Source organism: Trachurus japonicus, chromosome 3, assembly GCF_045865225.1.
Source record: "Trachurus japonicus isolate A0001 chromosome 3, Traja_1.0".
Taxonomy (NCBI): Eukaryota; Metazoa; Chordata; class Actinopteri; order Carangiformes; family Carangidae; genus Trachurus; species Trachurus japonicus.
Genome location: NC_140909.1, coordinates 12773324 through 12788155, shown reverse-complemented (window position 1 = coordinate 12788155; position 14832 = coordinate 12773324). Strand labels below are relative to the sequence as shown.

General features: G+C 39.3%; 3 protein-coding genes across 3 annotated transcripts in view; all 3 read right to left on the bottom strand.

Moving 5' to 3' along the window:
• Window positions 1-717: 717 nt before the first annotated feature.
• Window positions 718-3505, bottom strand: pdcd5 (programmed cell death 5). The gene is made up of 6 exons (XM_085762556.1): window positions 3335-3505; window positions 2410-2450; window positions 2012-2073; window positions 1836-1927; window positions 1655-1726; window positions 718-1566 (listed from the first exon to the last, which is right to left on the bottom strand). Exons 1-6 carry the CDS (start codon window positions 3398-3400, stop codon window positions 1519-1521), a joined length of 381 nt encoding a protein of 126 aa, XP_085618682.1. The 5' UTR covers window positions 3401-3505; the 3' UTR covers window positions 718-1518.
• A 1698-nt stretch (window positions 3506-5203) lies between these two features.
• LOC146989690 (5-hydroxyisourate hydrolase-like) lies at window positions 5204-6902 on the bottom strand. Its single transcript, XM_085773099.1, has 4 exons — window positions 6686-6902; window positions 5806-5945; window positions 5584-5719; window positions 5204-5434 (listed from the first exon to the last, which is right to left on the bottom strand). The coding sequence occupies exons 1-4, from the start codon at window positions 6737-6739 to the stop codon at window positions 5345-5347; spliced, it is 420 nt and encodes a 139-aa protein (XP_085629225.1). The 5' UTR covers window positions 6740-6902; the 3' UTR covers window positions 5204-5344.
• Window positions 6903-8133: 1231 nt separating this feature from the next.
• LOC146989689 (uncharacterized) overlaps window positions 8134-14832 on the bottom strand; it is a 37405-nt gene continuing 30706 nt past the window's right edge. The window contains exons 4-7 of the mRNA XM_085762529.1: window positions 13302-13474; window positions 11080-11193; window positions 10022-10179; window positions 8134-9527 (exon numbers count right to left, since the gene is read on the bottom strand). Coding sequence (XP_085618655.1) covers window positions 9489-9527; window positions 10022-10179; window positions 11080-11193; window positions 13302-13474 — 484 coding nt within the window. The 3' untranslated portion in view covers window positions 8134-9488. The remainder of the gene's footprint in view (window positions 9528-10021; window positions 10180-11079; window positions 11194-13301; window positions 13475-14832) is intronic.

Here is a 14832-nt window from a genome sequence, read left to right as displayed (position 1 = left end):
AGTAGCCAATGAGACGTCATCTGACCACGGTCGTGCGAAAATGGGGCAAGTGCAGAGACCATCCCACTACACACAAATAGAGCATCTTTGACACAGTGTTGGGCTCATTGTAAAGCCATGTGAATTCTGTGCTAAATTTATTTGTACTCTGATGTGGGTTAGCAGCCAAGAGAAGGAAAATAAATTAAAAATAAAACATGAAACTGACTGTAATTGCCAGACGAGAGCTTAATACAGAGTTCATGTTCAAACTAAACACTTAAATTTAGTAATACACAATGCTGGAAGCACTCAGGTACATCACATCACATACCACATATTACTATGTAAACACCTTCACCTATTACAATTGAATACTTAATGCTTTATTACTCATAATCCTATAGTTTGCCCATTGCATAGTGAGGTTTTCTCTCTTTTAAGATGCACATTGCAGTAGATTTTACATACTTTAACATACAGAGATTCTTACTTTTACAACTGGTGATAGATAAACTGTTTAGTTACCTAGGTACTGCTTTTCTTACTGAATTTATGTGGTTCGCCTCTTCAACATGGTATGACAAAACAGTGTAAAAAATGTAAATGCACTTAATTTTAGTGATTTTTAACATGAATGTAAAGCTCAAAGCGAAGCCAACTGCAAATAAGCAATCCCAGGCACTACAGCAATTGTGGGGATCTTACTGTAGGCAACATATTGTTTTACACAGAAAATAAAGTCAAATTTCTACCTCGTTTTTTATTTTCATTTTAAAAGTAGTTGGATACATTTGGCAATTACTCTCAACTCTTGTTCTGAAATGAAAAGCAAAAACTGAAATAGCTGATGCAGCAAAAATAGTCAATCACGCAGAAACAGCACCTAAACTTTTCTGATCTACTTTCTGATTTTTGTGCCGATCATTTTAGAAAACAAACAAACATGTGCGTTTAAGGCTTTTTTTTATTATTTTTTTTTATGTAAACCTTTATGATACATGTCACCAAAAAGAAAATGTGTTAAGTGCAACATCCAAGGCCAATAATGGAATATTGGCCCTGGGAATTATGTATTGTATTCATTCAGCAGCCTAGATAAAATGCATCAACAGCAGTATGTTGTATTATGCATTTTGCATAATGCATGTTATCTAGCCTCTTATGTTTGAAGATCAGAGGTCAACAGTGGGGAAAATAAAGAGAAAAGAGCAACTACTTAGAAGTATGCGAGGTGTAACATGTGCCATGAGTTATCAGGGGTGCAATACCAACAGTGCAAACTTGCAGCAATTTGAATGAAAAGAACAACTAATTTGACACTGTGTGTATTCCACCCCCAATCCCTCGTATGACACAATGTCAGCTTCACATCCTTTCTTGTCCCTCTTGGCATGTAGTTTCCAGAGACACACAGAAGCTAGTGTGGCATCCCAGGATTCAGCTAAGAGGAGTCTGCTGGTCAAAGATGCTAATAGAGTCCCAGTAAAGCATATCCTCTCCTGACGTCTTGGCTCATTCCAGGGCTCCAGTTTGAAGTTAGTCATCATCCTCATCGTCTGAGTCCATCACCCTCCGTCTGTTGAACTGGTAGAGGATAGAAAAAAATGTCAAATTGTGAAGAGACTGAAAATTAATCATCGTGAAACATATGTGGCGTTACAGTGGAACTTACTTTGACAGTTGTCTTCTTGTCTGTTTGTTGACTGACTTTTTCTAGGATCTCGATCAAGCCCGACTCTCCGATCTGTTAAAAGAGAAAATCTGTTCACTGCAGTGTTCCCATGTGGAAGAACATACGCAACCATAAAGCCACACATATAATTCTTAAAAAATGTTGTTGTTTTTTTTTTTACCTTTCCTCCTAACTTTCCAAAACGGGCCATTTGAATGAGATAGTTTTCCACTGCATTGGCCTTCTCTGGCTTCACCAAAGCCAGATTGCTCACTGAGAAAAGGCAATAAGAGCACATGATTAATTTTCAAAGGGAAGCTCTAATGCGCTACAAGATGAATTTGAGAGTACACTTACATCTGGCACGGGCCGACTGATCTAGAACTTGAGCCAGTATGGAGTTCCTCATGTCTGACTCTCTGTGAATTAAAAGTAATAACAATGTTCCCACATCAGCTTTTAAAAAAGAAAACGTAAAATTGCAATTATTAACCTAGCAAACCACAACAGAAACAGCTTGGTCCCACAGCTACACACTTTAATATTGTATACCGTAGTTCTCAGTGCTTTTCAAATACACAATGATAACTCTATAACAACAATCATTTCACTATAGTTTGTATATAACTCAGAATACAGATCTTGTTCAATAGAATGGGTATTTATTTGTCAATATAAAAACTACACAGAGCTGTAGAGAACTGTTCAAAAGTGAAGACAGAGAAGTAAACATTAATCACAATTACACATCTTACCTTTGTTTGGCCTCCTCTCCTTGCTGATTATTTGAAGCATCCTGAAAGAATAATTAAGATAGCAAATCAAATCAAAATGAGTTACCCCATCTTATTGTGTACATAGATTCATTTACCTAAAGAAAATTGGTAAATCATCAGTTAACACACAATTACACTTCTGTACTGCAATGTGTTGTTGTTAGTTATGTATACTGCTACAAATATACCTTGGATAAGTTGCTAATATCTGCAATATTGACCACTGCATCAATCAAGCTGTGCTATGCATGGCGATGAGACTGTAGTCCAGTAATGTAGCCACATATTGACTGTGATGAGATGGACTAATTGATATCTGCATCGAAAAACCAGATTTTCCTATTATATTCATGGTTTTTATCATAGTGTAGCCTAAATGTATGCTTTCATTGCAATTACTGCACTAGATGCGTTTATTTATTTATTATGTAGGCTAGCCTATATGTTAAACCACACTCTACCCTCGTGAAAACTGCCAATTCCTTCTCATTTCACGGAAAACGAGTAGGAAATACTCAACCCTAAAGCTAGCTGCTCTATTATGTACATAATAACACAGAAACAGGATCAGTTTTTATATAATTCATTGTTCAGATTAGCTCTGATATCGGTAACCATGAGAACCTTGTCTCAGTACAATCACAGCTAGCATATTACAATAATGCTGCTTTTGTATTGTTAGCTACCCCGTTCACTGCTGAGCTATTTGATAACAGTTTATTTACACCAAGCACGACTTTATATGTGAGTTGTGTAGTTTAAGTTTCCTCTGTGTGACAGCTAAATCCAGATGAGTAGCAGTGGAGAGAGACAGGTTTAGCTTCACTAGTTAGCAGCAGCACACTGACTGACTGGACTCAGCATCTCCTTATAAGGTGGGCGCGACCACGTTTCCGTCTCTTACCCCGTGTTTTGCCTGCAGCTCCGCCATCCTCTGCCGCCTGATCGCCTCTAATTCGTCGTCAGCCATTGTTTACAACAGAAATATAGGCCCACAAAGACTGAAAAGGAGTCAATAGCGCACTAAAAATCCACTTTCTACTCCCATCAGAGGCGAGGCCCTTCTCCCTTCTTCTTCTTTTTCTTCCTCTTCTTCTTTCAGGCAGACCGAGTACGGTTCAGTGCGTTGCTGCCCCCTACTGGTGCGATATGGTAACTGCTACTGTTTACACAAAAAAGACTACACATGTTACATGTACAGTGGTGGACAGTAACGGAGTAAATTTACTTGAGTACTGTACTTAAGTACATATCCAGAGGATTTGTACTTTACTTGAGTATTAGATTTCTTCGGTACTTATTATTCTTACTTGAATACATTTACAAGACAAATATTTTTACTTTTACTCGAGTTAATTTCTAGAAAGGCTGAAAAGGACTCGTTACTTTCAGGTCTGCTCTTTTTTTCTTTATTTTTTTTTTCTAAAATACTATTGAACACAAGCTGTTTGTCAAAGAAGGAAACCCTAACCCCTAAAGTTTCAAAGAGTTAATTCTCAGAAACGAGTTAAAAGGTCTTTAAATTCATTTAGAAAAAATTATAGTAATTCATTGATGTGAAAAATAAGAAATTTACTCTTACTTTTACTTAAAGTAAATTTAAAAGCATGTACTTTTGGATACTTAAGTACCTTTAGAAGCAAGTAGCCTACTTTTTTACTCTTACTCAAGTAACATGTTGACTGAGCTACTTTTACTTGTAACGGAGTAAATTTTGACCAGTAGCCTAGTATTTGTACTCTTACTCAAGTACTGGGTTCGAGTAGATGTCCATCTGTGTACATGTATTTGTGGGCAGTTTTAGCCTTTTATTGGATAAGGACAGGAAAGTTGGGGGAAGAAAAGGAGTATTCATCCGGTTGCTCAGGAAGGCAGGCCTGTGCTGTCGCCCTCTCACCCAGGCTTACAAGGGACTGGTAGAGAACATCCTCATAAACGGCAGAGAGGAAGGCTCTGCCAAAAGTCATAAAGACTGCAGAAAAGATTATAAGGACTGAACTTCCAAACATGAACTCCATCTAGGCTACACACACTGCGCTGTCAAAAGCGAGCAGAGAGGATCATCAAAGACACAACACCCAGCTCACTCCCTGCTCAAACATATAAACATTGCACATAGCCTACAACTTCAGACACAAACGACCAGACAGACAGCATCATCACACACAGATCACGCTTCTTCAATAGTTTCTACCTGGCTACAGTCAGACTTACAGTCAGGCTTAATTCCAGGCTCGAGCCTTTTTTAAAGTGTTTTTCGTTGTGTCTTGTATGTCCTTGTGTTTTCCCACTTAACCTGGAACAACCGCACAAAAGTTCCTATGTGTGTATGCTGCATGCACAAATGGCAAATAAAGTTTTTGACTTTTTGACTTTTGACATAGAACAAAAGCTGTGAGGACTGAATATGTTGATATTTTACTCCTACAAGACCACCTATATCTTGTGTAGATCTGTGAGTTTACCTAGTCTTTCTATTTTTTAAGCACCCTGTACCTACAAGCAGGGTGCACTGTCTCTTCTTCTAATATAGGCTATTGTTTATGATAATACCCACTTTGCCATAGAAATATGCCCAAAACAAAACAAAAAACAAAACAATACAACACTCTCCTTCATTTTCTCTCCAACCTTAAAATCTTCACCCCGTGTCTGGTCCCTCCTTTCTGCCCCATGCACCGAACGTCTGCAGATTTTGAAAAATTCTTATACAAAAGAAAAACACATCAGACAGTAACACTGTTTGATAATAACTGCACGAGCACAAGACTCACTCTTCCTCAATAACATATTGTATTTAATTGACAAAAGTTATATAGAATATATGTTGACATAAATGCTTGTGGTGGAGTTGCATCTGCCTGTGAGAGCTAATAGATGGAGTAAGCTGTGGGAGTCCATCACGTTTTGAAGTCTAGCTCCCTCTGTACGTGCTGTAAGAGAAACGACTCAGGAGAAGAGGAATGTGGTACTTTTGGCCTGGGTCATTTATCGTGAAGACAATCTGCAACAAAACAAACATGAAGAGATCAACAATTACATGTTGATGGACTCACTGTCAAGATTGTCAAGACAAATTCACCGGTTACAAAAATATAGCAGTAAAGGAGCAGTAAACCTGACAGTGGCACCTGAGGAGGATGTGAATCTCACCTCCACATATGGGTAAAAGGAGGTCTGTCCCATACTCGCCCAGTACTGAGCAGTGTCGAAATGCATTTTGTACATGCCGGGTATAAACAATTCTTTAGTAATGAGTCCTGGGCAACGTCCATCGTCATTAGTGGTCCTGTTGAGACATTGTAGGATTGAAAAGCTGCGAATGAAGATATGAATTTTGCAAGAGTAATGTTTGAGATTGTCTAATGGTTGTACCCAGTGGTCATCAATCTCCAGACATTTGTGGAGGGGTCTTGTTGATAGAGGCTGAGGACCATGTTTGACCCAGGGACGCCCATCCCGGTGTTCAGCACATGGGTGGTCAGAGGACTAGGTGAACCTGCCATTGCAGCGCTCTACAGAACAATGAAGTGACAAATGGATCAAGTTATCACATTAAATCACAAGTTGAATGAAATGACAATCATGCAGGATGCTTTCTTAAATAAACATTTAGCTACTGTAGTTCACATCACTTCACAGATTATTCCAACTAGACCCTTCAACATCCCTTCTTGAATTTATATTGGACAATCACCAAGTTCATTATGTTTTCTGTTTTGATGGATAGCCTACATGATTTTTAACATTGTGGTTTCTATCTCAATCATCTGCAAATGAAACATTAGTTAATGAAAGTGCAGGGAAAAAAATCTCACTTCAAAACAAACACATACAGACAATAATCTCTTGTTTTGTCTGCCATCTTTCTAAAACTGATTATTGTAAAGCAGGAGTTGAGCTTTAAAGTGGTGTTTTGTTACATAAACAATCAGAGAAATTAAATAACTGGAGATGTAATTGTCTTAATAAGTACAGTATAATGTAGTTACCTTATATTACAGTTATGCCGAGTTAATTGTAAATTAAATGATTTGTTATTTTAGAGGCTGGACGTTGACTTGATCTCTTGCCTCTCATAAAATGTCTCCATAGCCATTTGCTACCATGTTGCTATGCAATGCATTCATCAGTACAATACAACACAACAAATATAGCTATAATAACATATCCTATCATACAAGATCGAATGCTGCACTATGTGTAGTTTTTAAAATCAAACACATATATTTTTTTTAACAAGAGTTGTGCTTACCTTATTTCCAGCCAATATATGACCCTTTATCTGCTGCAGCCTGTTTGCACTCATGTGAACAAATGAATAAAGTCTGATGTGGGTCAGCCGTGTTAAATCTAATTTTATGGTTTATTCAACAACATACGACTTTTGTCCTATCACCCCTTTAAAGTTCTGCATATTGTTCCGCTAACTTTCCATGTGCTTATCGATTTGTCAACAGAAGACCTGGTTATGCAAGGGCTCCTTTTGTTACAGTTTGCACTTCGCACTTTGAACTTACCAGAAATGGATGATCACAGTGGACTACGCTGAGGCCAGTGCACGGGCAGATGAACACATTCAGGGATAAAAGTTGCAAACACGCACAACTTTGTATTTAAAAAAAGGCATCTGTGAACAACCCCTGTGGGTTTTGTTACATGCAACAACAAAAAAAGGTATTTTTGTTAGCTTTTTTTTTTTTTTTTAATCCCATGTTTAGATGTTTGTAGGGCAAAGTGAAAGTGAAAGACGTTGTCCTATTTCTTCTTTCAACTCATCACAACATCTTATATCACATTCAGATTTTGTGATGCACAAATTCTTCTTTCATTGGAAGTGAAAATAAACTCGTAATTATTGGTATCATCCATTTTCTTCCTGCGGGGCCTGAGCACCTCGGCTTTGTAAACATGACCTTTTCTCTCTCATTCATCTCTGAGGCTAAGCTGGCTTTCAGAGAGACAGCTGGTGGCAGAGAGGCTGCTGGTGAAACTGTCATTTGTTTTCTGTTTTTTTCTTTCAGATTTATATAAAACGTGTCTGATTTCGTGTCTGTGCAGTGACTCAGTGGGATGTGCTGTTGATAAGCATGACAGACTGAAAAGATTATGCTGATTTTTTTTCTTATTTTTTTTTAATCAACTGAGGTAAATCCATGTCTTGACCTGTTTCTGACCTGCATGACTGCCATGTTGCTGGATTATGACACTGACAGAGGTTTCGATTTTGGGAGTCTCCTCGGTGGTGCATGGGTAATGATGTGTTTTGGATGGAAAATGCTGTAGACTGAGTCTGGTTCACTGTGCTGATACAGTATCACCACCCTGTATTCCTCAAAGCGATGCACCCAGTAATGCTGTGGTGCTGCTGCTGCTGCTTCTGAGGCTCTGGGCTTCAGGCTGATCTTTGGTGTGACCATGTGAATGTCAGGAAAAGAGGGGTTGTAGGTTCAAAGGGACATGTGATCCAGTGGCTCACTCTGTCTGTAAGGTGATATATGCCATTATCAGCTTTCCTGTGGACTCCCTGCAGTTCAGTTATTGTGATATACTGTATGTATGTTTGATTTTCTCTACATATCATTTGCAGACTTTAGATTTGTGGCTGCACTAGTTTTTTTTTTCTTTGAAGTGTTTGTTTCTTTTTCACTTGATCCATGGTCTTTCAAAATTTAAAAAAAACACCACAAACTCCATCATAGAGTCAGTATGAAAATACATTTACTACTGTGACAATGAGTATTTCCACTTGGCTTATCTTAATATTGCAAACAAAAACATGTAACACCATAAGAATTATAATAACATCATAGTTGTCTTAAAAAAAAAAAAACTTATGAGAAATCAGAAAGCAAGATTAAAATCAGATGGCTGAACAATTACAGTAAAGTTTTACAATAATACACAATATTACACACTGACCTAGGCCTTTGCACATCTTCAAGTGCCAAGCACACAGGGGAAGAGAATTGCAACACTCCTCTAATACATTTAAAGTGGAGAAACTACTCGATTTCTAAAAGGTGAAACATAACAGGGTCATTTGTACATTTCCTTCAGGGGGTTACAGTCAGAGAAGCAGCATAATGAAACTCACAAGCAAAAAAGCAAACACTTTGTCTCTTCTGAATGATCAGTGTGATTATCCAGTAGCTCACGAATTACTATAATTTACCTTGAATAGCCACATTGTATATATACAATAGAGAAAAAGTCCTCGTCCGTTATAAACAAAAAGCCCACTTGAAAGATCAACTCTGAGGGAAAACACATTTCTTTTCCTTTCAGCAGATCCACATGACGGTGATTTTAACTTTATATTATGTGCAGACAATATTCCAGCTCTACCCTTATTCTGAAATTGACACAGTGTTAAATTAAGCTGTTTACATGATTTATAAAGGCTCGTGGATCATTAGTATTTCAATCCTTTATATTGTTGGTAGAATATCTAATTAAAGGTCCAGAAGAAACAGAAATGCTTTAATTTTCCTTTAAATGTTGTGTCATTTTGCTGTGTGGCTTTTGGGAGAAACTGTTGAAGCAGCAGAAATGTTCTCCCTTTCCTTTCTGGCAAAACCTCATGACTATACAAAAATTATTATTAATAATAATTATTACTATAGTCTGAAAATGGCATTTGCTGCCTGTTCTCAGAATAAGAAGAGTTTAATGTGAATAAGATAAGCTCGTAAGCTGCTTACATGTTTTAATCAGAAAACTGCATTGTCTCATTTGGATTAATGCAACAACATTTGGAATATCGTTGTTTGTGAAAACCTAGTACCCATACAGTAGAATAGGTTCAATTTAAGGTAACTTAACCTGCTACCAGTTGTTTCACGTCTTCTCCCTTTATCAGGGCAATGTCACAATTTCCTGTCAATGAGATCTATAATTAATTGTATCATGTTTTCTGATATTTACGCCCGGGTGGGCGATTGAAGCCTCTGATATGTGTGTTGTGATGAGCGTTGGCTTGGTGATGGTTGTTGTTCTCTTCCTCAGTGTTTGGCACTTAATCCACTTCTCCTCCTTCGTCTTCTCATTTTCGTTCCTCATATTTCCTCCTCTGGGTCAGAGCTGTGGTTGCTCATCTGAGACGGACAGACAAACAGCGAGACAGGACAGTGAAAGAAAAAACAAAACAAAAGAGACGTGTTATCAAACTGCAAGCTCACAATGACGGAGGTAAAATTTAATGATATAAAGTGAATTGGTTTCACAGTTGTTCAGTCTCAGTAGCTGTGACATGTTTGCATGTGTCACAAGACAGGAACATCTGGTTGTCTTGTCTGTGTAACTTTCCAGCCAAAGAAAAGTTTTCAACTGGAATTAATTTTGATTTTTTTTCTAAATAAAATATAGTCTCTGTACATTTCGTTTTTTTACTGTTTCAACTTTAAGACAAATTCAGTGATATATTTTTATCCACAGAACAAGGCCCTGGCACACAAAGATCCACTGCTTGAATAAAATCTAAAATGGCTGCACCGATTTTGACCTTTGTCCTGAAACAAGGCATGTGGACCCTCGCCAGTGTACTTTTTAAACAGTCCCGAAAAAGTGCATAATCTTACGGTGCAGTTACCGTGTGGTGGTCATCTTCGGGCTCCCTCAGGTCGGGGCTCTCCCTGTGGATTCGATGGCGGGAGCTGGGTGGAGAGAGGGAGGAGAGGGAGTGCTCCGGGCTGCTGGCTGACAGAGCGTACAGGGAGCCAGCTGGACTGTCCTCTCTCAGGGGAGACCCTGCACCACAGACATGAGCACATCGAGTTTGGAGAGAAGAGTTTAGTTTTGATCTTCCATTAATAAAACATATTTTTAACTGTGGGTAGCAGATGATAAAAAGCAAGAGTGGGAGTGACAGGTTGAAGGACAGATGAGGAGATGGAGGAGGGGAATCAAATAGAGATAGGCTACATTAAGTTACAGCCCAAGGTCATTTAAAGTAGATAGCTGAACACACACATGCATACACACTTCTGTGCAGGTGTCCGTTCACAGTTTAACAAGAACTTTTTAGTATGAGGACATAGAGTAAATTGTGTTTCAGTTTACTATCAGATCAATTAAGAAGCTATTTCCTTAGGAAGAGGTGATACAGCTCTGTGGAGTTATACTGTCTGTATTGTGTTGAATGGTCCACATGAGGGCAGCAGCAGCAGCTCTACCCTCTGCTGTCATCTTCATACCCTGAAATTTGTGTTTTCTGAGGCCTCATCAGTCAGTTACTTCAACCACTGTGTTTATTCAGCATGTTCTGTAATTTGTTCACACCCATAAATCCAGACACTCCTTCACCTGCTGATTTTTGTTCCTTTTTTTTTTGCCTTTGATTCAATTTTCAAGAAAATGGAAGACAAAAAATCCTGACTGGAGGAAAATAATTGATTTGTCAGGTATTACAGGATTGGCTCCGCTGGCGCAGAGCATTCCCCCCCCCACCCCCCCCCCCCCCGTCGCCCTGCGGCACAGATCCTGAATCGTTTTGATTGGGGTTGCGACGGGTGGAGCTAATCAAGCAGAAATCTGAAAGTGGCATACCGCTGGAGTCCAACTTAAAATGTTTTTGATGTGCGGATAGATTATCTATCGTTCATTCTCACACCTCGCTGCCTCCACTGTCTTCCTGAATGAGTGTCTCACCTTTGTGGTCATTCCTCTGTGTGTCCATCCTGTCAAGACTGTCAAGCAGCCCATCGATCTGTGTCTTTATCAGAGTCAGCTCCTTTTTAATCACCTGCAACTCCTCCATGCCCACTGCAGGGACACAGAGAGAGAGAGTGTGTGAGTGCGAGGGACATTAAGAAAGTACACCAGTTGAAAATGGAAAGCACTTTAAAGGAATAGTTCAGCATTTTAGGGAACACGTTTATTCACTCTGAAGATTGATATTATTGATCCTATTGCCATACCTCCATATAGTTTAATATCTTAGCTTATCATTAAGAGTGAAAACAGAGCAAAACAACTAGACTAGGCTCTGTCAGAAGACACCAAAATCCACCTACTAGCTCCTTTAATTTCAATGTTATAGCTCGTTTTGTCATACAAAGCAAAGCCTGAAAATCTCTAGGTTCATATTTGCCATGCAAAACTAAGAGTGGTATTGATATTCTAATTCTCAGCAAGAAGTGGAATTACATTTCTCGAAACTATAGCACCTACGTGAAAAAAAGACTGCTATATAAAAAAAAATGCATACATGGTAGACAGTTTGGGTGTTTCGCCACTCCTATAAATTCTGTAATATTCGCCTATCCAAGGCGTACCCAAAGTAAATTGAATGCTGTTCTTGAACTGTTTGGAGAATATGGATGGGCTTGGTCTCTTTTGAAAGGTATCACTCTGAAGTTTTTCCCCAAACTGAAATAATCACTATAAGTGCTACTATCATTGAGTAATCTAAGTGGGAGCACACTGAATTAGAATGTTTTTATTCTCGCCTGAATTTTTTTGTTGCAATCAGATGCCTGAAGATGAGTGTAGCTGATAATTTTAGCTGGAAAACACAATGGGACTACAGCATGAAGCCTTACCTGGCCCCAGTTCAAATTTGATAACAATCCTGCTAAAAATGAGTATTTTACACATGTTTTTCTAAGTGTATATCTAGGCGTTTTCCTAAAGTTGCCATTGAGAAACAATACATGCGCCAAAGTGCAGCTTTTGCAAAGTTACGCATGAAGATGGCAGTGCTGCCTTTTCCCAGGGACAGTGAATGCAGCACATCGTTCGTTTCGTAATCTCATTGGCTATTCAATGCTACAGTTTCCATCGGGATCGATTCCTATTGGCTGAAGCCATTCAGCGCTGTCGGAGGGGATGTTCCTCATACAGACACAGCCACTCATTCGCTATTGCAGGCGGCAGCCGGGGACAGGGAGCTTGTGATTGGTCGAGTGAGCTGTCAATCGAAAGGTCAGAGGGCAGCGCCATTTTGTAAAGTGAAATAAACATTGTTTTCATGTAAACGCCGGATTTATGAGGAGAAATAAACGGATTTACTGGATATACAATGCGTAATTTCATAAGATGCAGCAGCGGGATGAGGTTATCTACCGGTACAACCGTGTGTTTTGGACTAAATACTTTACTGGATTGGATTTACTGGACTTTTCTGAATGTAACGACACCAAGTTTGTGGGGAAACCCTGTGATCCTGAGCCTGCCCTGACACAAATCGTGAGTTATATCGGCTTTTTACGAACTTTGTTAGCATGTTTATAGTCTGATTCGAGTGTTGCTGTGATGATTATATTTAGGAATGGTCGGCATATCTTTAATCACAAGAGTTTTAGCTTTCCAACGATATGTGGCATGACTATTTCAAGTGACTGGTGACATCCTCTATGACACCTCCCTGTTTAAAACCCCCCCGGGGGCCCGCCGGCGGGCCGTCGGAATGGCAACGGGTTAAAAGCCATCATTTCTAATTTTTGAGGTTATGAACTACTCAGACAGCATGATTTATTTCCCTTCCCAATTTGGCACTCAGGCTGAGATTTAGGTGTCAAGTAGTCCTGGTGCTGATTTCTTCCCTTTGTTTCATCAAAGCAGCGTCAGTGAACAAGAACAAGAAGTGACTGTTTCACTACACACAGCACATTTTAAGCGTGTAACTGCTACACTGAAGGCATGAGATGCAAAAGATCAAATGAATGTATAGCGTCCTCCTGTGTATAAAGCACCTGTACATCCACTTGTTTTTTTTATCATCAGACATAATGCAGAGAGGTCAACCACCAGTGCAAACCTGCAAGACTGGTGTTGTTGTTGTTGCTGTTGTTGTTTCCCCCCACACACAAAACAGCTTTGAGCAGCATTAGTTCAGTCAGATCTCACTGGTGTCCAGTCACATTACTCACACTTGGCTGTGGATGAACTAGTGGAGTGGGCTCTGGAGCTTTTGGAGTGGGTTCTGTCTCGACTGCGTCTGTGTCCAGAGGGGTAGGAGGAGGAGGAACGAGATCGCTTGGCCAGACTGGGTCCCAGGTGTAGAGGAGACAGAGATGCCGGCACACGCTGGTAGTCATACACCCTGGATAATCAGCAGAAGCAATTTCTTAAAAATTTAACAATCTATTCATGCAGCTATACGTGTTTTTCTGAAATCATGATGAATGGGAGGATCCTTACAAGGAGCTGGAAACAATGTAATCAGCCACGTATTGATGAAAAAAACAAACTGAGCAGCACTGGAGCTGGACAGCAGAGATGATGATTATTCTGCAGGTAGTTTGAGCTGTCTCTGTGTTCTCAGTGAAGAAGCAATGCACAAAGCTTTTAAAGCCATTTACAGGTGGTGAGTGTGTAGCCTACACAAAAGATTACTTTAATCTTCATCCAGACTGATGTAGAGCACGCTACAATGATTTAAGTGTAACCATGCAGCTTTTTTTGGTACAATACTTAAAACTCTATAAAAATAGAACCAAACACTTTACTTAAAGGGCACAATAAGAAATCAATTAGTTCATGACTTCTATTCCAGTAAAATGTTGTGATTTTGCGATTTTGACTATTTCTTTTGCACATAGCTCTCACAAGGTTAACTGTTGTTTATATTTCACATTTTTTGTAAAAAATATTTTGTAAAATGAAAAAAGAGAGAGTTCTGTTATAACATGGCCTACTTTACATTCCTTTAAGTAAAGTGTGAAAAATGTATCTGCGCCAAAACTCAAACAAACAGAAGAGTGATACAAGCCAGAGACTGAAATAAAAGAGAGGACACGTACACCATGAAGAAAAGCAGCTGCACAAGCATCTCATGGATAAATATGGATGTTGATATTCTGTGTCCATTTGTCTTTTATTCTCTATCTCTGTTTCTCCCTCTCTCTTTCTCTCTCTCTCTCTCTTGTGCGCTGGCATTGCCCCGCCCCTGTGGACAGCTCCATGTTTCTATCTGTCACTAAATGTAATTGGTTCTGTCAGGGCCAATCAATAGCTCCCCACCAAGCTGGTAGTGCCGGTGACAGGAGGTGTATCACAGTCAAACTCTATAGTGGTTATAGAAATGACACTGTATGTGTGTGTGTGTGTGTGTGTGTGTGTGTGTGTGTAGATGTGTGGATGTGTGTGTGTGTGCATGTGGATGTGCTTCAATAGAGATACAGATTATGTGGTGATTCACTGACCCAATGACCAGGTGAGACACAGCCACTGGATCAAAGCTAACCAGTCTTTATTGAGAAAAGCTCCAGGAGAGATTAAGACCTGGGGGGGGGAATGAAATCTATTCTAACAGCAGTAGCCTAATTGATCAACAGATTAAGTGGTTTGTTTAAAAAAAAAACTGTAATTCTGTGCAGTCCAAATAAAATCTAGTCCCAATCTGGATATTTCTGGATGGAGGAGAGTCTGAACGCAGCCTAAATAGTTTCTGCAGAGCCA

Coding starts and splice junctions, on each gene's coding strand:
- pdcd5 (XM_085762556.1), bottom strand. CDS start 3,400: ATGGCTGACGACGAATTAGAGGCGATCAGGCGGCAGAGGATGGCGGAG. Junction 2,451..3,334: donor AGCTGCAGGCAAAACACGGG/GTAAGAGACGGA, acceptor TTATTCTTTCAG/GATGCTTCAAATAATCAGCA. Junction 2,074..2,409: donor GGAGAGGAGGCCAAACAAAG/GTAAGATGTGTA, acceptor TTTAATTCACAG/AGAGTCAGACATGAGGAACT.
- LOC146989690 (XM_085773099.1), bottom strand. CDS start 6,739: ATGAGTGCAAACAGGCTGCAGCAGATAAAGGGTCATATATTGGCTGGA. Junction 5,946..6,685: donor ATATATTGGCTGGAAATAAG/GTAAGCACAACT, acceptor ATTGTTCTGTAG/AGCGCTGCAATGGCAGGTTC. Junction 5,720..5,805: donor TGGAGATTGATGACCACTGG/GTACAACCATTA, acceptor ATGTCTCAACAG/GACCACTAATGACGATGGAC.